Raw genomic sequence first — 22609 nt, forward strand, 5'->3', positions numbered from 1 at the left:
TCATCCAACCAGTTCCTTACCCTCTGGACTGTCCACCCAGAAATCCATAATATCTTCAGTTTAGAGAAAAGGATGTTGTGGGGGACTGTGTCAAAGCTTTATGAAAATCCAGATAAATTACATCTGTTGTCTTCCCATTGTCCAGTGATGTAGTTACACCATCATAGAAAGCAAATAGGGTAGTCAGGCAGGACTTGCCCTTGGCGAAACCATGCTGGCTGTCTCAAATCACCTCCCTGTCCTCCATGTATTCCAGTATACCTTCCAGGAGGATCTGTTCCGTGATCTTCCCAGGCACAGAAGTAAGGCTGACAGATGGGTAATTTCCAAGTTTCTCTTTTTTACCCTTTTGAAAAATGGGTACACTGTTTGCCCTCTTCCAGACTTCAGGGACTTCACTTGACTGCCAGGACTTTTCAATACAGTGGGGAGTGGCTTTTCAACTGCATCAGCCAGTCCCTTCAGAACTATGGGATGCATCTCATCAGGTCATACAGATTCATGTATGTTGAAGTTCCTCAAGTGATCCTGAACTTGATCTTCCCTTACAGTGTGAGGGACTTTACCCCACTGGTCTGCACCTGGTGGTTCATCACATCAAGAGGAGGACAGAGCAAGATTGCCAGTGAAGACTGAGGCAAAAAAATTACTGAGTGTCTCAGCCTTCTCCTCATCTGTTGACAGCAGCTCTTCATTCTCACTCCTCAGAAGAAGAATGCTTTCTTTAACCTTTCTTTGCTGCTTAATACACTTGTAGAAGCCTTTCTTGTAATTCTTTGCATCGCTTGTCAGGTTCATCTCTAGCTGTGCCTTGGCCTTCCAGACCTCATTTCTGCACAACCAGGCAATGTTGCTGTACTCCTCCCAGGTTACCTATCCCTGCTTCCACTGTCTGTGCAGTTGCCTCTTGCTCTTTATTTTGACTGGCAGGTCTCTATTCAGCCATGCTGGTCTTTTTCCATCCTTGAATAATTTCTTACATATGGGGATCAAGAGCTCTTGCATAGTAAGCATAATGTCCTTAAAGATCTGCCAGCTATACTCTGCTTCACTGTCCCTGAGGATCCTTTCCCATGAGGTCCTACTGACTAACTCCCTAGGGAGCCGGAATTTTGCCTTCCTAAAATTTAGAGTCCTATTTCTGCTCCTTGCCTGTTTCATACCTCTTAGGACTGCAAGCTCCACCAGTGCATGATCACTGCAGGCCAGCTTGCCCCTAATCTTGACACCACCGATGAGTCCACTTGCATTTGTGATCATCAGGTCCAATATTTCATTCCCTCAGGCAGGGCTGTCTGTTATCTGGCTCAGGAAGTTATCATTGAGGCACTGGAGGAGTCTCCTCGATTGCCTACAGCTTGCCATGCTACTTTTCCAGCAGATGTCGGGGTAGTTGAAGTTTCCCAGCAGGACAAGAGTCTGCAAGTGCAAAGCCTCCCCTAGCTGGAGTAGGAAGGCTTCATCAGTGGGCTCCCCTTGATTGAGTGGCCTGTAGTAGATGCCAACTACAAGGTTCTCTTTGTTGCTTTTGTCTCTAGTTCTTTTCCAAAAGTTTTCAACCTGTTGACAGCAGTTCTTCAGCATACTCTATCCATTTCCTGACACAGAAGGCAACATATCCACCCCTCCTTCCTCACCTCTACCTTCTGAACAGTCTGTAGCCATTGATAGCCACAACTCAAGTCATAGGATTCATCCCACCAAGTCTCAGGTCATAGTTTCCTAGCCATGCACTGGCTTGCAACTCCTCGTGTTTGTTGCCTGTGCTGCATGAGTTCATGTAGTTCACTTCAGCTGGGCACCTGGCTGCATCACTTGAATAGCAGAGCTCCCCTTGATTCCCTTGAGGTATTTCATGGGAGTTTCCTAGCTGGCTTCTACAGTCTCAGGAGCCCCTAGTGACCCTCTGTTATAGGCTAGCCTGATTTCTTCCCCCTCCCCCTTCATATATCCTCATCAAATCTAGCTTAAAGCCCTTTCTATGAGTCCTGCTGATTTTCATCCTAGGATCCTTTTTGCCCTTTGAGACAAGTTAACCTCAACTGTTGGTAGCAGGCCTGGTGTCTTACAGACCAAACCATGCTGTAGAAACTGATTATGTGAACATAATGTTAGATGGTGTCTTTTGTTCCCAGAAATTAAATTACTTTCTTAGTACAGCATTATAGTGTGCTGCTGCTGTACTAACAGGAGTATTGGATCTGAGACCAGGAGACCAATGTTCTGTTGCTGGCTCTGCTTGTCTGCTTGTTTAACTTTGAATAAGTCATCTCTGCTCTAATTTTCACGTTCCTGAATGAATACTGACCTTCCTATAAAGTGCTTTGAGAAATATTCATGAAGAGCAGTATAAAAGTAAAATATTTGTTATTTTACTGTGATGGGGTCTTGAACATTTTGAGAAATCACTGTATTTTTTGTTTTAATAGTGCAGTACTATTTAACTTTCTTGTATGTTGCTGATGGCTTGTGTGTTAGAGGTGGTGTTGCGTGCACTTTAGGTATTCTGTCTTAAAATGTAGATATAAGTAAGTTGCAAAGGGGAATGTCCTTGCCAAACTGACCTAATAAGTGCTTAACATTAATATTCCTAATTTGGAAAGCATGCTTTTAATGTGTGGTATGTAATTTAGTAAATAGGAATTCATCCCCAAAATAAGGAAGATTGCCATGCAGGAAATTTTTCTGGACAAAAAGGGAAAGTATTTTCTACACAATATTCCCAGAAGCCTTCATTTGAGACTAGAAATCCAGAGACAGCACTCACTACCTGTCTTCTATTCCACTATGTTCTTAGTCCTTCAAAAGTTAATTGTGTCATTCTTGCTCATATTTCACTGATAGCATGGAACTCCTCCACTACTGATTGCTGCTGGCTGTGGAAACATTCAGATGCTTCAGCTGCTTTTAAAGCGTGGATCCCGTATTGATGTTCAAGATAAGGTCAGGGCTCTGTTTTGTGACAATTCTGTATCAGTTTTTCAGTACAGGCTGTAGAGCCTATTTTCTGTCTTTCATAGCAAGAAGACAGATGCAAATCTTTAATAATGTCATTTACTACTAGTGGATATCCTCTGATTTTGATAACTTCATTAGCCAAAGTAGTTAGAATGTTACTAATCTTAAAATGTAGCTCATGCTTACAAAATTGCCACAATTAGTTCAACTTAGTGGTTTCCCTAAAACACAATGGTGAACTTTTATTTAATATGAAATGATAAATGTACAGTTCAGCGATGGAGGTGTGACAACTGAAATTCCTGTGTGGTGGAGAGTGTGCTTGGCAGCAGGGTTTTTTTCATAGTGTGTGGTAACGATCTGGGATTAGTTTAAAAGAAACAAGGCACTGACTGCTTCTCTATCTAACAGATACTAAGTTGCAGAAAGGATGGTTTGGTTGTGTTTTTTTTAATCTCATGACAGTTCTTTCCACAAAACTCTCTTACAAGGGGAAAAAAAAGTTATCCTAGCAAACCATTATCCTGTCAGTTATCCTTGGTTAGAGGGGTTTTGATTTTGCTGTGGGTGTATGGGGTTGTTGATCCAATTTGAACGTTTCTTTTAAAAAGTGAATATGTTCATATAAGGTTGCATATCTGTTCAGTATATCTATACACATCTAAGTGCGTGTTTACTTTAGTTGAAAATCTAGAATTGGGGTTCTGAATTGATGAATAATATCTGTGATCAAAACTTTTGATAGGCTGGATCTAATGCAATCTATTGGGCTTCTCGACATGGTCATGTAGAAACGCTGAAATTTCTCAATGACAATAAATGTCCTTTGGATGTTAAAGATAAGGTAAGAAAACCTTTTTTCATTTTCATGCAGAGGGCATTTTTAAAATAATTTTATATTGACAAAGTAAGAAAGTATTTCTTAGGATATATTACTGCATGGGTTTGTGAAACTTGACTTTGAAGCATTTGTTGATTAGGAATGGTCCACCTTCCTGCTGGGTGCTGCAATGGCTGTGCAACCTGAAGGTTAGATTTATGGTCTTAAAGGTCTTGTCCAACCTTAACGATGCTGAGGGAGCTGGGATTGTTTAGCCTGGAGAAGAGGAGGCTCAGGGGAGACCTTCTTGCTCTCTTCAACTACCTGAAGGGAGGTTGTAGACAGGAGGGAGTTGGTCTCTTGTCCCAGGCAACCAGCACCAGAACAAGAGGACACAGTCTCAAGCTGCACCAGGGGAAGTTTAGGCTTGAGGTGAGGAGAAAGTTCTTCACAGAGAGAGTTGTTAGCTGTTGGAATGTGCTACTCAGGGAGGTGGTGGAGTCACCATCCCTGGAGGCGTTCAAGAGGGGATTGGATGTGGCACTTGGTGCCATGGTTTAGTAGTCATGAGGTCTTGGGTGACAGGTTGGACTTGATGATCAATAAGGTCTTTTCCAACCTTATTGATTCTATGATTCTATAAATCAACTGGAATGATATTCTGCTGTGGCCTCATTCCAAGAATGTGATTGGCTTTTATAATATGGTTTTACATGTTGTGATAGCACAGCTTTAAGGTAGCTGGATGTTCTGATCATTTTCCTGACAAATGTTAACAAAGCATACATACTAAATGTGGTGAGTACATGGTGGTTAGGTGGGAAGTACAAACCTAAGTTAATTTCTGCTTGAAGAGTAGATTTCTCACTGGAACTCAGGGTAAAGTCATGATTCTGTTTTTCATTCCTCTTGATTTGGATCCACTCATCTGACAAGTAAATTTGACTATTATTGAGTGTAATGAAGCCTAGCAACTCATAGGTGGTGAGTGCTTGCTTGTCCTGAAGGGACAAAAGTCCCAAAAATGCCCTGAACCAGATGATGGAGCAGGAGCCAGGAGGTCTGGTTTTTCAGGAGATTGCCCACCTTACCCAAGCTTCTCTGAACATGCCCTGGGGTCCAAGTGGACCAGGTGTGTGTGCCTTTGGCCATATTTGGAGAAAACTGATTCTATAGGTTAAAGTGTCAGGTTTTTATCTCTTAATCATTGTCCTCACTGCCCATCATTGTCTCGGGAAATCTATGAATACTAGCCCAAAGTGCGAGTGCCTTGCCTTGTCCAAGATCTGGGAGGAGCCACAAGCCTTAACCCTGCAAGCCCAAGAAGCCAAGCCTTGCTTGCCTTGCAATTTGGAATCCAAGCTGTGCTTCAGTTTACCCAGAAAGACTGCAAGGCCCCTCACTGTAACGCGTTGTGAAGCCCAGGAGCAGACAGACATGTTATGCCAGACCGAGAGACGAACCCTGGAGAAGCCAAGACCCCGGGACAGTTTCATTTACATAGAATACATAGAATACATAGAATAAACCAGGTTGGAAGAGACCTTCAAGATCATCGCGTCCAACCCATCAACCAATCCAACACCACCCAAACAACTAACCCACTGCACCAAGCACCCCGTCAAGTCTTCTCCTAAAAACCTCCAGTGATGGCGACTCCACCACCTCCCCAGGCAGCCCATTCCAATGTGCAATCACTCTTTCTGTATAGAACCTTTTTCTAACATCCAGCCTGAACCTCCCCTGGCGCAGCCTGAGACTGTGTCCTCTTGTTCTGGTACTGCTTGCCTGGGAGAAGAGACCAACATCCGTCTGTCTACAACCTCCCTTCAGGTAGTTGTAGAGAGCAATAAGGTCACCCCTGAGTCTCCTCTTCTCCAGGCTAAGCAACCCCAGCTCCCTCAGCCTCTCCTCGTAGGGCTTATGTTCCAAACCCCTCACCAACTTTGTTGCTCTTCTCTGGACTCGTTCCAGCAAGTCAACATCCTTCCTAAACTGAGGGGCCCAGAACTGGACACAGTACTCGAGGTGCGGCCTAACCAGTGCAGTGTACAGGGGCAGAATGACCTCCCTGCTCCTGCTGGCCACACTGTTCCTGATGCAGGCCATTTCATTGGAAGAAACAAGAAGAACCACTGTGAAGATTGCAGCTGGAAGAACCTCTCCAAAGAGGCAAAGCTACAAAGCCGACGAGCCCTGCAAGCCTTGGCAGCAGCCGCTTTTTCTACAAAGCATTCAGCTATAAAGCTTTCAGAGAGAAACCCTGTGTGTGCCTCAGCAACAAGCTGCAGAAGCCAACAGAAAGTGAAACTGCATTCCTGCAGCTTTCACCTGTTGGACGCCATTGCGGTTTGTTTAAATCCCCACGCGTGCCGCGGGGTACCACGGGCTGTGGATTATAAACCTTGCGACTGAATGCACTGGACTGAAGTGATTTGCAGTGAATAATCCACAACATTTGGTTTTTATAAGCATCTGTTCAAAGGTCTGCTGCCCTGGAGTTCCCCCCGTGGTGGGCAAAGCCGGCATGTTGCCGATGTTCTTCTTCTTTCTTTACAGTTTAGGTTACTCTTTGTTGTTTCTGGATTTTTGCTGATATTGTTTAAATTGTCACCAGTGTTCCTGCTGGTGAGGTATCTGTTCCACAACCGAATATTTTGAACCAGTAAATAGGTTTGATTAATATTTGCTGTGGGTTTTTTTTATTATTAACAAAACTATTAATATTTTTACTCATCATTCCACCTATTAAATACTGATAATAACCATACATTCATAACATTTGCTAGTCTCCAGCAGAGTTACTTGAGAAACATTGGCCCTGGAAACTAGCTGCTGTTAAAATCTTACTCCTTGGTGGTCTTTTTATACTAGCCAAAACTCCATTAAGAGGCAGTTATAATTGTGAAGCAGTTTGCTTTGTGGAGGGAACTAATGCAAGGCAAGTTATGGTAGCAAAATTAGTGTTTGACTCCTGATTTGATTACTAGGAGAGAAGTTACTCTCTTGATAAAAATACCATTTATTTTTCACATAGTTTCAACAAAAGGTTTCAAATATTTCATCCAATGACCAAAATACACCGTGATGTTAGGCTAGCTCCTTATATTTGTATATGCAGTGTGAAGGAGTGGTGAATGGAAATAGTATGAATAGAACTCTGTTTCAACACCAACTGCACACACAGCTGCTTCCTTATATTACTCAGGAATCCTATTGTGGTTCGAACTTGGAACAAACCACATAGGCATGTTCTTAAAAATGAAGGTCTCTGAAGAAATAACCTGTCAGGTGACGAGGTATCCATTACATATAACTGCAGTTTGTAAGCAGGAGATCTCTGCTGACCACTGCTGTGCCAGTGGGTCATGGTGAGACGGGAGTACCTATACAGCATTCTGGCATTCAGGAGTAATGTGAAATTACACTGGCATGTTCTTCTTTAATTGCAGTCTGGGGAAACTGCTCTGCATGTTGCAGCTCGGTACGGGCATGTGGATGTGGTTCAGTTTCTCTGTAGCATTGGATCCAATCCAAACTTTCAAGACAAGGTAAGTCCTGGACACTGCATGGTTTTCTTCCTCCAATAAGAAATGAGTGGTATGAGTATGAGTGGTCAAAATTCTTAATATTGCCCTGCAGCCTCTGTCATGTTTGCTTTCCAAAAAGAAAGGTTTGATACCCCTTTGTTGATGAAGATTATGCAAAAAACAGTGTGCATGAATCAACTACTGTCATAGAACTCAGGTTCTCTCAAAAGTGAAGGCTTAAAGGTGGAGAAACTTCAACATCACAAGGGTGGTTGTGTGTACTGTTTAAGTTCAGCTAAGGCTTGTTATTTTTTGCCTTGAAATGAGCTTGGGTTTAGCTGTTATGGGACTTTTTGAAGTGTCAAACACTCATTTTTGAAAATGGGAGGAGGAATTCTTTAAGAGGTTTGAACTCTTGTGCAAAAAGAAGAGTCTTAACCAAAAAAGTCCAATTTGACCAAAATGAAACTCTGTATGAGTTTCACAAGCCTCCACAAGTTCTGCATCCTCTACGACTACCTTTGTATTGTTTAAGCAGCAGCAGGCCACGGGACCACAGGATGTGCCACTTGACTATTTCTTTCCATCAGAATTTTACAGAAAATGTGGATATAGTCCCAAGTCCTCTACTCTTAGGTACAAACAGGTACAGAAAGGATATCCCATTTCTTAGAATTTGGTAGAATTTCTTTCTTTGGTGGGTTTAAATCCCCTTCCTGCTTTTTTTCTTTCATATCGCCTTCCTGTCTTTCTAACTTAAGCTGGGAAATTGTTCCTCATGGCATTTAATTCAACTCTGTTGGATTTTTTTGTTGCACATATTTGACAGGAAGAAGAAACCCCACTGCACTGTGCTGCTTGGCATGGCTACTACTCTGTTGCCAAAGCACTGTGTGAAGCAGGTTGCAATGTGAACATTAAAAACAAAGACGGGGAGACTCCACTTCTGACAGCATCTGCTAGAGGTTACCATGATATTGTGGAATGTTTGGCAGAACATGAGGCTGACCTTCATGCAACAGACAAGGTTAGTTTGGGTTGCTTTTGATCAGGAATCACATCCAGAGATCACAGGTGTCACAGAGTCGAATCTCTGAATTGGTTAATTTGAATGCTGCAAGTCAGCTTTGCTTCCATGACATAGGTTTTCTGAGCAGGTTACACAGAGACTACTGATGACCTCAGCAGACTTTAAAGTTGCCCACTGGTTGTTTTTCCACAGTAGGGTGTTAGCTGATTCATTACCTCCTTATCAATTAACACCCTATGAGTAACACTTTTTGACAAACAACAGGAACATTGGGTTCTGTAATTGGCAACAATTCACTTCAGAGAAAAAGGTGGATTTACTGTTTCCCTTGGAATTCTGCAGTTTGGATAAATCATGCTGATTTCCAGTAAGCTAAATTTTGACTATTAAAAATATGCCTCTGGTTCAGAATCAGTTTTTGTCTTTAATGGTGTAATCCCAACAAACAAATTTTATGTTTCATTGTTTGTATGTTTTGTGTGCTTCTACTTTTAGCTACCTATATTGCTGCTAGTTATTAAAGCAAGTTCAGAGAATGCTTCTGCTTCTAAAAGAATTAATTTGGGGATTTTCCAGTCACATTGTCTCTATAAGTTTTTCCAGAGAAGGAAAGCTCTGTCTCTAAAGTTAATGATCACTGGGCAGACTGTGTGACTTCTGCATCACTAACTTCTGATAGTAAACACTAGAGTGGTTTATGATATTCAGCTAGTTGGTACAGTTGGTCACTCCCCCACCTCCTAGGGAAGTCATCAGCAGAGGGTGTGTATTTGCATTTCATAAATTCCACTGCAAAGCCCAGTGGCTTAAGAGAAATTAGCTTTCATCCCATGTCTGATTTGTCCTGACAGATACTGTGCATCTCCCTGCCTTCACCCTCAAAACAAAAGTTTTAAAAAACAAATATTTTTGAGGCAAGGAGATGCAGCCAGTTACAGGAGATGATTGCAATGAAATTATTTTTACCATAACCAAATCTCACTTACAAGTTTTCTTGTCATTTCAGGATGGTCATATAGCCCTACACCTTGCTGTAAGAAGATGTCAAATCGAAGTAGTTAAAACTCTCCTCAGTCAAGGTTGTTTTGTAGATTTCCAAGACAGGCATGGCAACACTCCCTTGCATGTGGCCTGCAAAGATGGGAATGTTCCTATTGTAATGGCACTCTGTGAAACCAGTTGTAATTTGGATCTCACTAATAAGGTAAATGAGATGTGATTACTAACTGCTTTGATAGCAGTACAAGATGACTTTCTCCAGTTCCCTGATACTAAAAACATTTTTCCTTCATATTTTTTTTTCCTTAAGGTGGCCAAAAGCAAAGCATTAAATGAGTCACCTTCTGAATTTACCAGTTTCAGTTGATTATTAAAGTTCCATGAAGAAAGAACCCAAGTGAATTATAACACTGTGTTTTGCCACTCAACTCTAGTGTTGAAGCATATGCCAGACTTCTTCTGTAGCTGTATAGCTTTGGTTTGTGCAGATTACATCCAGGCACTGAAGAAGCTGGCTTTGACTTGATGTCATTTAATAACAGTAATTTATATACAGAATTGAAGACTAGTACACTTTTATGAAAAATCTTCTTTGAGTTCTTCCAAATTACATGAAAAGGTCTGCACTGTCATATAACAAAGCATTTAACTCCACTGCAGATTCTATTCCTGGTTATGAAAATAAGTGTCATATTGGCTAGTTTATGTTTTTCTGTGTTGAGCAGACATATTAAAATAAATCCTAACCAAACAGAATAGAATAGAATTAGAATAGAATGGATAGAATAGGTATACGTTACCTATTGAGCAAATTGTCACGGAATTAAAATGTTAAATGTAAAATTACTTTCAAAAGTTGAAGTCTGCAGTCTGAGTCAGGTGCTATTTAGGACCTTTCTTGTTGCTTATTTCACAAACGTGGCAATTACAGAAACACGTGATAAACATTTTAACCCTAGAAATGCTGTTTCTGATGCGTATCACTGGATACTACCAGCTAAAAATATGAGCTGTCCATAATTGTTGTAAACACGTTGCAAAAAGAATAGCTTGATTAATAAACGTTGAATAAAAGTTTAATAGCCTGTCCCCTAAACTTTGAGTCATTAACACTGCTAAGTCCACCAATAAATCATGTCCCTAAGTGCCACATCCACAAGTCTTTCAAATACCTACAGGGATGGTGACTACCACTTCCATGGGCAGCCTTGTCCAATGCTTGACATTCCTTTTGGTGAAGAAATTTTTCCTAATATGCCATCTAAACCAATGCACCTTGAGGCCATTTTGTCTTGTCCCACTGCCTGTTACTTGTAAGAGGAGACTGACACCCAACTGGCTCCGACCTCCTCCTTTCAGGTAGTTGCAGAGAGCAGTAAGGCCTCCACTGAGCCTCCTTTTCATCAAATTAAACAACCCCAGTTCTCTCAGCTGTTCCATCACCATCCTTGTTGCTCTTCATTGGACTCACTCTGGTGTCTCGATGTCTTTCTTTTATGAAGGGTCCAAAACTGAATATTCAAGGTGCAGCTTCACTAGTGCTGAGTACAGGGGGACAATCACTTCCCTAGTCCTGCTGGCCACACTATTCTTGATACAGTCCAGGATACTACTTGAGTTGAGGTAAAGGTTTTTGAAGGAGCTTGGAGTCTTTTCAGTTCCTAGTTGTCAGAAAGTTAGCTTCCAAATACTTTTTCATAAAGTAATTTTGTGAGTTGCTCCTGAATGTAGGATTGAAACAGGGGTAAGAGTACTAAAACAGTACTAAACAAATGTACTAAACAGTACTAAAAAAGTGAAAAGCTTGAAAATATGCCGAGTAACAGTAAGGAGTTACAGAGAACATAGGGTAGTAATATTTATAACTGTAGCTTTGAAAGTCCAAATGTAAATGTCATGAGAACAACCACAGAAGGGCAAGGAAGCTGGCGAAAGGTCTTGAGAATTAAGTCTCATGAGGAGCTCCTGAGGGAGCTTGGCATCATCCAGTCTCAAGAAAAGGAGGCTGAAGGGAAACATTATCACTCTCTACAACTACCTGAAAGGAGGTTGTAAAGAAGTGGATGTTGGTCTTTCTTACAAGTCACAACTGATAGGGCAAGAAGAAATGGGATCAAGCTATGCCAGGGGTTAGACATTAGGAAAAACTATATCAAAAGGATTATCAAAGAGTGGAACAGGATGCTCAAGGAAGTGGTTGAATCAGCCCCTGGGATGTATTTAAATGCCATCTAGATACTCTAGTGCTCAAGGATGGTGTAGCAGTAGCTCTGGTTGAGTTAGATAATGGTTGGAATTGATACTTGAAGGTCTTTTCCAACTGTAGTGATTCTGTCGTTAGTGGATTCACAGGAAAAAGCAAAAACTGGGGAAGCAGTACTTACAGCACTGTCTTTCCACAATGGAAAGCACAAATTCCTTCAGGCTTACTTCTCCCATTCATCCTTTTTATTCTTTTGAGTGGAAAGGAGAGACTGCAGATACATAGGCTTCACTAATACTTGGACTGAAATAGAACCCAGAGCTTTAAGGGTTAAGTACTTAGTGTTATTTGGTCAGTTCATATTTAATTGAGAAAAATGCAATTGAATTTGGTGGGAATTAGACATTGTTGAATATAGCCAAAAAATTCTAAAAGACTCCTGCACAGTTGTGCAGAATTTAGCTATAAAATTGTTTCCCAGTTTTTAAGTAGTTAATCTAAGCTTTGTTTCTAATTGAACTTTTAGCAGATGTGCTTAAGCTGTAATCAAAAGTAATTTCTCTTAAGAGTTACTGCAACACCTTTGCTGTGTATCAGTATGTATAACTGTTTGATCATTAGTCATAAAATTTGGAGTGAAGTTTTTTGGCTAACATTAATACACGTTTTTCTCCCCATGTTAGTATGGAAGAACACCTTTACATCTGGCAGCAAACAATGGCATTCTTGATGTTGTTCGGTTCCTGTGTCTTACTGGTGCCAACGTAGAAGCTTTAACCTGTGTAAGTATTGAGAAATACGATTGTGCTTCTTGCTTATATTATGTATGACCGGGAAAGTAAATAATCTCTTGGAGAGGGGTGGATCAGAGGACAATGGCCTAATGCAATTGCAATTTGAAATTTAAAAAAAAATAAAACAAAGTTAGGCTATTGTATGTCCTTAGCTTGAAAAGCATTCTCTCTTGTCCTCTCCTTCCTTTCTTAAAACTGATCTTGAAATTGAAGCTACCCCTTCTACACCTAAGAATTGTGTTTTCTGTAAGCACAGTGGGCCACTGTCATTGAGATGTCACTTCATGTCATGTACAGTTACCATACAAATGTATTGTATGTATCTTAAATATTTTTCTTGCTTTCAGGAGATAAAAAATTTTATTTTCATGTTGGGAGATGTGTGCGTGCGTGAATGAGTGAACTATCATGCAAGTACCCTTGTAAAACAAATCATTCATGTCACATCAGTCAACAGCACTGCTTCCAGTTAGCACCACTAAAGATATTTTTCATTCTCATTAAGGTGAGAAATATCCTTCTAGATGACATATCCACAGGAGGAATGAAGCGTCCATCATGCACACCTCATGCACACATGATACATAATAACCATCATACGCACCATTACCTGTGTTTCAATCAAATTAACTGTGTTTTACTTTTAGGCACATTGGATCAACTTGCACATTGCTACTTACCCTAACCAATGCATTCTGCTCAGAAATTAACTATTATTCTGCATGGTGAAATTATGTTGTGATTAGATTTTAGTTGAGTCCATGTTTTTCCGAGTTCCTTTCCTAACAAAGTATCCCTGAGATAGCTGAAACGGAGGTAAAAAGGAAAACTCTTACATATCATTTGCTTTACACAGTTGGGTTAGAAAATACAGCTGATGTTAATGTTATCCTGTACATTCAGTTCTAGGGGGGTTTATTCTAAGTATGTATCTCATTTGGTAGGAAAATGACAGTGAACTTGGAATTGTGGCTTTCATAGCTACTGGATTGTAGATTGCCATGTCCCCTACTAATCAACAGTAATAAAGTGTACGTGTAGTGGACTTTGTAGAGCGTTTTACAGATTTTGCTTTGCCACCTGTTTTGCCCTGTTTCTTTCATTCTTTTCAGTATGTCACATTGTGTATCTGTATTTTTACTGCTACATACTGCAGACAGAAGATACAATCAAAAGGTGATGGGGTAATTCTTGAGCTGTATCACTTCATTTATATCATGAAGGCTGTGTTGGAATACATGCCTGTGTGGGTGCTGACCTTCCAAGATAAAAGCATTGTACATGTCATTAGTCTAGTTTGAAGGAGATAATGTGCTGATTCTAAATCTGACAGAAAGAACAGACTGAATATATGTAACTTGATTATTCCAGCAGTGTAGTGGCAGAGAGAAGGGAAAAGGAGGAGACGAATGGAGGAAATGTGAGCGATGATTTTAGTGTCATGTCAGTTTTGCATTGCTTTGCTAGTTGGATGCCAAACTTCTGAGAAGCTTTATTGACAGCTCTTCCCAATCAAGTGCAGCAGAATTACTTGTTTCTTCTCTCAGAATGGCACTTTTGAGGAGTTGACTTAGCACTGTTAAGTAACTGGGTTGTAGTATGATTTCTCTGCCTCCTCCCTGGGCTACAGCCCACACAAGGACATGTTTGGAAACTGGCCAACATGATCCCCATCCACAAGAAGGGTCGGATGGAGGAACCTGGAAACTACAGGCCTGTCAGCCTGACCTCAGTGCCCAGGAAAGTGATGGAGCAGATTATCCTGGTGGCAATAACTGCGCACCTGAAGGGCTCAGGTCCAGCCAACACGGGAAGGAAGGGCAGGTCCTGCCTGACCAACCTGATCTCCTTCTACAATCAGGTGCCCCGCCTGGTGGATGTGGGGAAGGCTGTGGATGTAGTCTACCTGGACTTCAGCAAGGCCTTTGACACCATACCCCACAGCAGACTCCTGGCCAAGATGTCAGCCCATGGCTTGGACAGCAACACTCTGTGCTGGGTTAGGAACTGGCTGGAGTGCCGAGCCCAGAGAGTGAACAGTGAACGGTGCCACATCCAGCTGGCAGCCAGTCACTAGTGGTGTCCCCCTGGGATCAGTTCTGGGTTCCATCCTCTTCAATATCTTCATTGATGATCTGGATGAGGGGATTGAGTCAGTCATCAGGAAATTTGCAGATGACTCCAAGTTAGGAGCAGATGCTGATCAGTTAGAAGGTAGAAAGGCTCTGGAACAGAACAGAACAGAACAGAATTAACCAGGTTGGAAGAGACCTTTGAGATCATTGAGTCCAACCTATCATCCAACACCACCTAATCAACTAAACTATGGCACCAAGCACCCCATCCAGTCTCTTCCTAAACACCTCCAGGGATGGTGAATCCACCACCTCTCTGGGCAGCCCATTCCAATGGCCAATAACTCTTTCTATGAAGAACTCTTTCTATGAAGAACTCTGCAGAGGGACCTCGACCGACTGGACAGATGGGCGGAGTCCAGCAATATGGCATTCAACAAATACAAGTGCTGGGTGCTGCACAGCAACCCCATGCAGTGCTACAGGCTGGGGTCAGAGTGGCTGGAGAGCTCCCAAACAGAGAGGGACCTAGGGGTGCTGATTGACAGCTGACTGAACACAAACCCGCAGTATGCCCAAGTGGCCAAGAACGCCAATGGCATCCTGGCCTGCATTAGGAATAGTGTGGCCAGCAGGAGCAGGGAAGTCATTGTGCCCCTGTACTCTGCACTGGTTAGGCCACACCTTGAGTACTGTGTCCAGTTCTGGGCCCCTCCTTTTAAGAAGGACCTTGAGACACTTGAACGTGTCCAGAGAAGGGCAACGAGGCTGGGGAGAGGCCTCAAGCACAAGCCCTACGAGGAGAGGCTGAGGGAGCTGGGATTGTTTACCCTGGAGAAGAAGAGGCTCAGGGAGACCTTCTTGCTGTTTACAACTACCTGAAGGGATGTTGTAGCCAGGAGGGGGTTGGTCTCTTCTGCCAGGTAACCAGCACCAGAACACGAGGACACATTCTCAAGCTATGCCAGGGGAAGTTTAGGCTCGAGGTGAGGAGAAGGTTCTTCACTGAGAGAGTCATTAGACATTGGAATGGGCTGCCCACGGAGGTGGTGGAGGTGTTCAAGAGGGGATTGAATGTGGCACTTGGTGCCATGGTCTAGTCATGAGGTCTGTGGTGACAGGTTGGACTTGATGATCTTTGAGGTGTCTTCCAACCTTGGTTATTCTGTGATTCTGTTTATGATTTTGATTGCATCAACCATCAAATCACAGAATAGTAGGAGTTGGAAGGGACATCTGGAGATCGTCTACTATTGTGTGCTGGGCTGGCACAAAGAGAAAACACAGAGATACACCTCAGAGCTTTTGCATTAACAACCGCTACCCTTTATTGAATACACATCGTGGCTCAAATGCCTTTTCTCTCCCTACATGCTTTTTCCCATACTCTTTCCCAGGCTCCCCTCATTTACCCAGCTAGTTATGCCAACATAGAAGGCTTTGAGATTGGTCATACATGATCTACCCTTCATGAACCCATGCTGACTACTCCAGATATGCCCTTCAGAATGAGCTGTTCCATCAGTTTTCCAGGGATGGAGATGAGGCTCTTATATTCCTAGATTATACAGTCATTTTCACTGTGTGAATATCAACAAAAAATTTCTGTTGTGTACCCATACTAGCTGACACCATGTTCTTGACTTCTCCTCACAGAAGTTTATAAAATTGCACCAAGTTTAAAATTGTCAGATTTTGTAAAAACTTTTTCTGATGATTCTAGCAAATGGACTTAAACTCAGGACGAGCTCTTCCAGGCATAGCTCTCTGATTTGCAGCAAAGGAGCCAGTCAGCAATTGCAATAAAATCACCAAGTGTGAAATACGCTTTCATGGATCCTCTAACCAAGCTCTGCTTACACCTTGCTGTGCCAGTGCATAGATGCCCTCTACTTGTCAAGAAAACTTGAATAGAAAAATAATTTACTGAAGCTCATTTTCTGTTTCACTTGAGTATGTATTTTCTAATTCTTGCTGTGCTCTACAGTTCATCCTGCAGCGGATATATGTAAAAGTATAGATGTTCTGATTTGCCTCAGAGCAATGCTTTCAGGACCAGATACAAGCAAGCAAAGACGTTTATTATGTTGTACAGCAAGTTTATATAGTCTATCAGAAGGCACATGTGTCACGTCTCAATTGGTGATTTTCTACTGGCATATGTGTAATTAAGCCATACAATAGGTCAAAATAACAAAATAATATTTTAACACATCCAACCAAATTCTATACAGCTTATCTCCTTCAGTTCACAGGTGTTTACATTACTCCAAGGGTCAAAGACAAAACAGCTCTCTCTAACTTGAGCAAAGGCAAATCTTTCCTACTGTCCGACAAAGCTATCTCAGAACAACCTCTTTTACATCTTCCTATAGTCTTCTAAAGCTATACAAAAACCTCTTCCAACAGATATCTAGAGAATTAAACAACCTCATTTTATTCACAGTTTTAGACACACAAAAAAGAACTTCTGGTATGTTACATTCATTTCTTTTTCATGGAATAAGGTGCTTTGTTTCTGCCTGTAACCTCAATCATTAAATCATTAAATCGAGCTTCCAAATTGAAGCCTACATTTTCAGCAGACGTGTGGACCAAACGGTTCGCATTTTCAGAGTAAACATCTCAAAATGGTTTTGTGGGGTAAATTTGAGCTAGAGTTCAGTCTGTTGTACTTGGTCCTCATTGCCAGTGCTCTGGCAGTGCTCTTCACCTACTCCACAGGCCAGTATCACAGCATCACAGTATAACTAAGGTTGGAAGAGACCCCAAGGATCATCAAGTCCAACCTGTCTCGACAGACCTCACAACTAGACCATGGCACCAAGTGCCACATCCAATCTCCTCTTGAATACCTCCAGGGACGGTGACTCCACCGCCTCCCTGGGCAGCCCATTCCAATGACTAACAACTCGCACAGTGAAGAACCTTCTCCTCACCTCGAGTCTAAACCTCCCCTGGTGCAGCTTGAGACTGTGTCCCTTTCTGCTGAGACTGTGGCCTTTCTGCTTTATCTTGTTTCCTGTGGTCTGATAGCCATGGACTTCAAAAATTATGCTTATCAGGCAATGTCCTTGCTAAGGCCTTGCTCCATAAAAGAAGGTGAGGTAGAAAACAAAAGAAAGCAACAAGGCAATCGGGGAGAGTGTCCTCACCACCAAAAGGCCCAGGCCCCACAGTACTTCAAGCAAGGCAAGCAGAGCAGGTTCAGTGATAGCACCAGTTCTGTTTAATATGTTTATCAGTGATCTGGAGGAGGGGATTGAATGCATTCTCTGTAAGTTTGTAGATGATTCTAAGTTGGGAGGGAGTGTTGATCTGCTTGAAGGTAGGAAGGTTCAGCAAAGAGATCTGGGCAGGCTGGATCAATGGGTCAAGGGCAGTCACATTCAATAAGCCAAGTACCAGGTGCTTCACTTGGGTCACAACCACCCCATGCAATGCTATAAGCTTGGGGCAGAGTGGCTGGAAAGCTGTCCAGCAGGGAAACACATGGGGGTGTTCATCAACAGCCAGCTGAATATGAGCCAGCAGTGCACCCAGGTGGCCAAGAAGGCCAGCAGCATCTCCTGGCCTGTATCAGGAATAGTGTCCTATCAGGACCAGGGAATTGATCATACTGCTGTACTCAGCACTGGTGAGGCCACTTCTTGAGTACTGTGTTCAGGTGTGTCCCTTAATACATGAAGAACATTGAAGTGCTAGGTCAGGTCCAGAGAAGGACAATAAAGCTGATGAAATGTCTAGAGAGCAAGTCCTATGGAGGAGCAGCTGAGGGAACTGGGATTGTTTAACATGGGGAAATGAGACTGAGGGAAAAACTTACCACTATCTACAACTATCTGAAAGGAGGTTGTAGTGAGGTGGGGGCCAACCTCTTCTCCCTAGTATCATGACAAGAGGAAATGGCCTGAAGTGGCACCAGGGAAGGTTTAGATTGGATATTAGAAAAAACTTCTTCACCAAAAGGCTAGAAGAGGCTTCCCAGGGAGGTGGTTGATTCATCATTCCTGAAGGTGTTTGAAAGATGTATAGTTGTGGTGCTATGTGACATGGTTTAGAACCAGTCTTGGTAGAGTTACATAATGGTTGCACTCAGTGGTTTTCAAGGTCTTTTCCAAATAAAACAATTCTGTGGTAAGAGTCTAGTGATTGCCACATAAGTCTATAGTAAAGAGACAGGTTCAAGGTCAAACCTGGAGTTTAGGTGCTGGGTCAATGGGATACATGACCACATGCAGACATAAGTAGATGTAGCCTTGTTCAAGTAAGGACCAAGGGCAAAATCTTAAGCCTAAGAGCAGTGCCTGAGTGAAAGGTAATGCAAACACCCCTGGTGTGATTTCCTTTCAGGTCACCTTCTTTCACAGCAGCCTGAACTGAGATTAGACAGCTGTATTGAACAGCTGGTCTTCAGCTCAGGAAGCTATAAGGGAGTGGGGTGGGACCTCTGGGTCATGACAGTGCCATCCTACTGTTACAGGTAGACTTGTGCTTTCTACACAAAGCTTAGTCTTTTAGCAACCATTCTCAAACCATGGGTTTGGAACCTTTCCTCTTGCCATTTTTCTATTTTGGGGGGTGGTCACCTCCATCCCATTATAACCATGCTCACTGGCCAGGCTCTGACTGAGCCACTGCCATCCACATTCCTTGCCAAATGCTTCACCATGTCTTATATCCTTTGTGTTTGTGCCCAAATAGCTGTGACTGAGCTAAACAAATGATGTATCAGAGTACAGCTGTTTAGCCAAAGCCAGAGCAAGCCTCATGAAGCAATGAGAAGCAGTAAGCAAGGGTATCAAGTTAGGGCAGTTGTGGCATAGCCATCCAGATGTGTGGAACCCACTCTGATTCAAAGGGTCAATGCCTGTGCAGGGATCTGTCACTGTTTGGTGCTGGAGTTTGCCAGGTCTTCTCCAACCTCACCCTGCAACAGGAAAATACTGTGCTGTGGTAGAGTGCAGGGCCAGGCTGTAGTAGTCTTTCTTTGGACTTCAAAGTAAGTCAAAGATTTGAGGATCCAACCAAAATTCACTCTTTATGTTGGTCAGGACCACATCCTGTTACCCCAGGGATTCTCAGGAAGGGGGTCAAAGTTTCCCATTTATTTGAAGGTTTTGGTTTCCTCTGGATGTGCCTGAGACTGGACACTCAAGGAGGCACTGGAAGTATTGAAGCCATTCTGATGGCAGGGTAGCTGCCCAGCCACTGTACCACTTTTCCTCTTAATACAACTGGCATTCAGGATTAACTTGGATTTGGAGGACAGGGTCAACACAAAGAAATTCTCCCTCTTTGATGTATCTTCTCTAAGGAAAATTAATTTTAGAAACTACCTTGAGATGTTTCTTTGCTAAAGCTGCAATTCCATGTCAACTATGGTAACAATGTGAGGGTAAGGTATTGGTTGAAATACAGTCAGTTCACACCGTCAACTTCAATTTTGGCTGTTTCTTGCAAGTGTTCTGTTCCTGTTCTGTCTGAATTACCTGATCTGGGGTATGTAACAACCTCTATGGAAACAGGTGAACAATTGTCAGCGATATTTATTTCATATGTAGGGATAACAATCGTCGTTACCTCAGGATGTGAGTAAGACAATACAGGTTTAGCATGTAAATTAGCAAATCCTGCTTTGGCAGGGGGGTTGGACTAGATGATCTTTCGAGGTCCCTTACAGCCACGAACATTCTGCGATTCTGTGAAATCAAAGATAAAAGCACAAAAAGAGGTCTTAGTTTTGCAGTGCTTCTTAATAATCTAAATCTCTTATCTGAAAGAGTGAAAGAAACAAAGTGCTCCTGAGTTACTTGTTACCCAAATTTAAAAAAAAAAAAAGCAATAGTGGTAATGTTGTGAGAGTGGAAGTATTGAGCAATTTTTGTTACAGCCTATTTAATATTAAACTGCTGACCTGTGAAATGTGCATAATTAAATGCCAAAGCTGGAACACTGCAGGCAGCTTTACTTCTGCTTTTTAATTTGATGACGCAGTTTCAACCGCATCGCTTACAATGTTCTTGCTTCCTCAAAACTCCCAGTGACTGATATGCCACTGTCACTCTTCATTCATATGAGTGAATATGTTGGTATGTCCTCACTTTGTGAACTGTTTAAACTTTTAGATCTCTTTAGTATGTAATGCCTAGAACTTATCATCCTCTAATTGGTGAGAAGAGGAATTCAGATGGGGATTATTGACATTGTTCTCAGGCTCCAAATCTAAAGTGTCTCATTACAGTGGCATCCAGGTGCCAGTTCATAAAGGAAATGTCATTTTGGTCTGCATTCTACTTTTTTCTTTTTCTTTTTGGCAATTTGGAAAAAACAGGAATTCTAGTGGAGGGTATTTACTACTATCTGTTGGCTGGTGGCTTTTTTCCTCCCCAATTTCATTTGAATCTGACAGCAGTTCTGTTACTGCCTTGACTAGCTGAGCTGTGTTGGATATAATGTTTTTTATTGTTGGCAAAAGGAAGAAACTGCTACTGATGAATTGTGTTTTAACAGGATGGGAAAACGGCAGAAGATCTCGCCAGAGCAGAGCAGCATGAACATGTAGCCAGTCTGCTTGCAAGACTTAAAAAGGTTGGGAATACACAACTTTTTGCTGAGGTGTTCCAGATTTTAAGATACTACCAAAAGTTTGATCTTAGGAAATCATACAGTAAGATAATCATAACAGTCGTGCTGAAAAGCTCTTGCAAAAAAACCCCAACTTACTGGAATGGTGTTTCTTTATGTACATGCTAAGAAAAATGTCTAAGCTGTTCTACATGGCTGATCTGTCTTACCCTGTGTCTACAGCGCCTAGCAAAGCATCTGAGGTGTTTAGAAGAAATGTGAAAATAAAGTATTGAGAGTTAACATGTGCAACAAGAAGACATATTTCCCCACAATCACAGTTTTAGTTAGAGTAGGGTTTTGAAGTATGAGATGTTTGTGCTCCTTCTAGAAACTTTATTACCATATAGAATAACAGTTGCATAAGTTCTCAATTTCTTCTAATTCTGCAATTATAGTATCTAAATCCTTTGACAAGTAGAAGGTAAAGCTGATCTGAGGCTGTTGCAAGGCAGTGAGTCTGACACAATTGATGTGCATTGATTGTCCTGTATAGGTAATACCACTTAGGCCATGAAGGTTCATGGACCATATGCCTGGACATTACAGGCAAGATGCAGACCAGTTAAAATAATTCTGTCTTAATTATGTTGAACAATATGTGGAAAACTGAAATAAATAACCATTTCAGAGCAGTAATAGAAAATAGTGTGTACCACTCATTGCCATAGTCCTTTAGTCCTAACAGTAAATCTATACTTGTTAGAATTGTAAACTATTTCAGTAAAGGTGTCAGAAAGTGCCACAGTTCAGGCTTCCTTTGCAGTGATAACTTTTGTAAATGTTTTTTATAACAGGATCCATGTTGTATACATACACTGAACCTTTGCTTGTGTCTGCATGCAAGTGGATACATTTTTGGTTTAGTCATGATGTGAAAATGGAACTAATACAAATTGACCTAGAACAAAAAGGAGAAGGCCAGATAAATCTCTTGTGAAAATGTTAGTAGCTGCAACTCTCTTCTTGATAGTAGAGTATACTTAATTGTTTAAGGCCTGATTGTATATATGGGGAAAATGTACAGTAATTACATATTTCATCAGAGTATAGTTTGAAACAAAGAATCTGACTAATTGACATTAATAAATTGCATCCCTGAAAATATTCTAGTACTGGTCAATACAATCTAGTACAGAGCATACCTGACATTTGTTTTATTTTCAGTGCCTGTGGAGGGTTTTATATCTAAGAGCATACACGTGAACCTGCTGTCATAGTGAGTCCTACAAAGGATTCAGCATTAGCCATGAGGGAGTGAAGTATTCGCATTGTGACTAACTTACTTTTAAAAAGCATGTTAGAGAGGAACAAACTAAATTACATGTGCTATTATTTCTGTCAATTTTCTCAGCCTGTAATTTTGAGAAGATGTAGGTGCTCATTTAATGACTCACTCCCCATGTTAAACTTGCTTAATGCAGAACAATAGAGCCTCTCTCAGCTCCAAATGGGAGAATGAAGCAAGAGAATAAGCTAGTTCCTTTGCCTTTCCATCTTTCTGCTGTTTTCCCTGTTTTCTTAAAACTAGGCTTTCTGTGGTGAGATGCACATGACAGTTTGCCTTCCTGCA

The 22609-nt window shown here is 41.8% G+C and overlaps 1 protein-coding gene across 3 annotated transcripts in view; it reads left to right on the forward strand.

Moving 5' to 3' along the window:
• DAPK1 (death associated protein kinase 1) overlaps positions 1-22609 on the forward strand; it is a 109836-nt gene that overhangs the window by 68161 nt on the left and 19066 nt on the right. For all 3 annotated transcript variants that reach the window (XM_054177974.1, XM_054177976.1, XM_054177975.1), the window contains 7 exons: positions 2845-2943; positions 3704-3802; positions 7231-7329; positions 8138-8335; positions 9345-9542; positions 12224-12322; positions 20923-21000. In XM_054177974.1, coding sequence (XP_054033949.1) covers positions 2845-2943; positions 3704-3802; positions 7231-7329; positions 8138-8335; positions 9345-9542; positions 12224-12322; positions 20923-21000 — 870 coding nt within the window. The remainder of the gene's footprint in view (positions 1-2844; positions 2944-3703; positions 3803-7230; positions 7330-8137; positions 8336-9344; positions 9543-12223; positions 12323-20922; positions 21001-22609) is intronic.

Source organism: Dryobates pubescens, chromosome Z (genome assembly GCF_014839835.1).
Source record: "Dryobates pubescens isolate bDryPub1 chromosome Z, bDryPub1.pri, whole genome shotgun sequence".
Classification (NCBI taxonomy): domain Eukaryota; kingdom Metazoa; phylum Chordata; class Aves; order Piciformes; family Picidae; genus Dryobates; species Dryobates pubescens.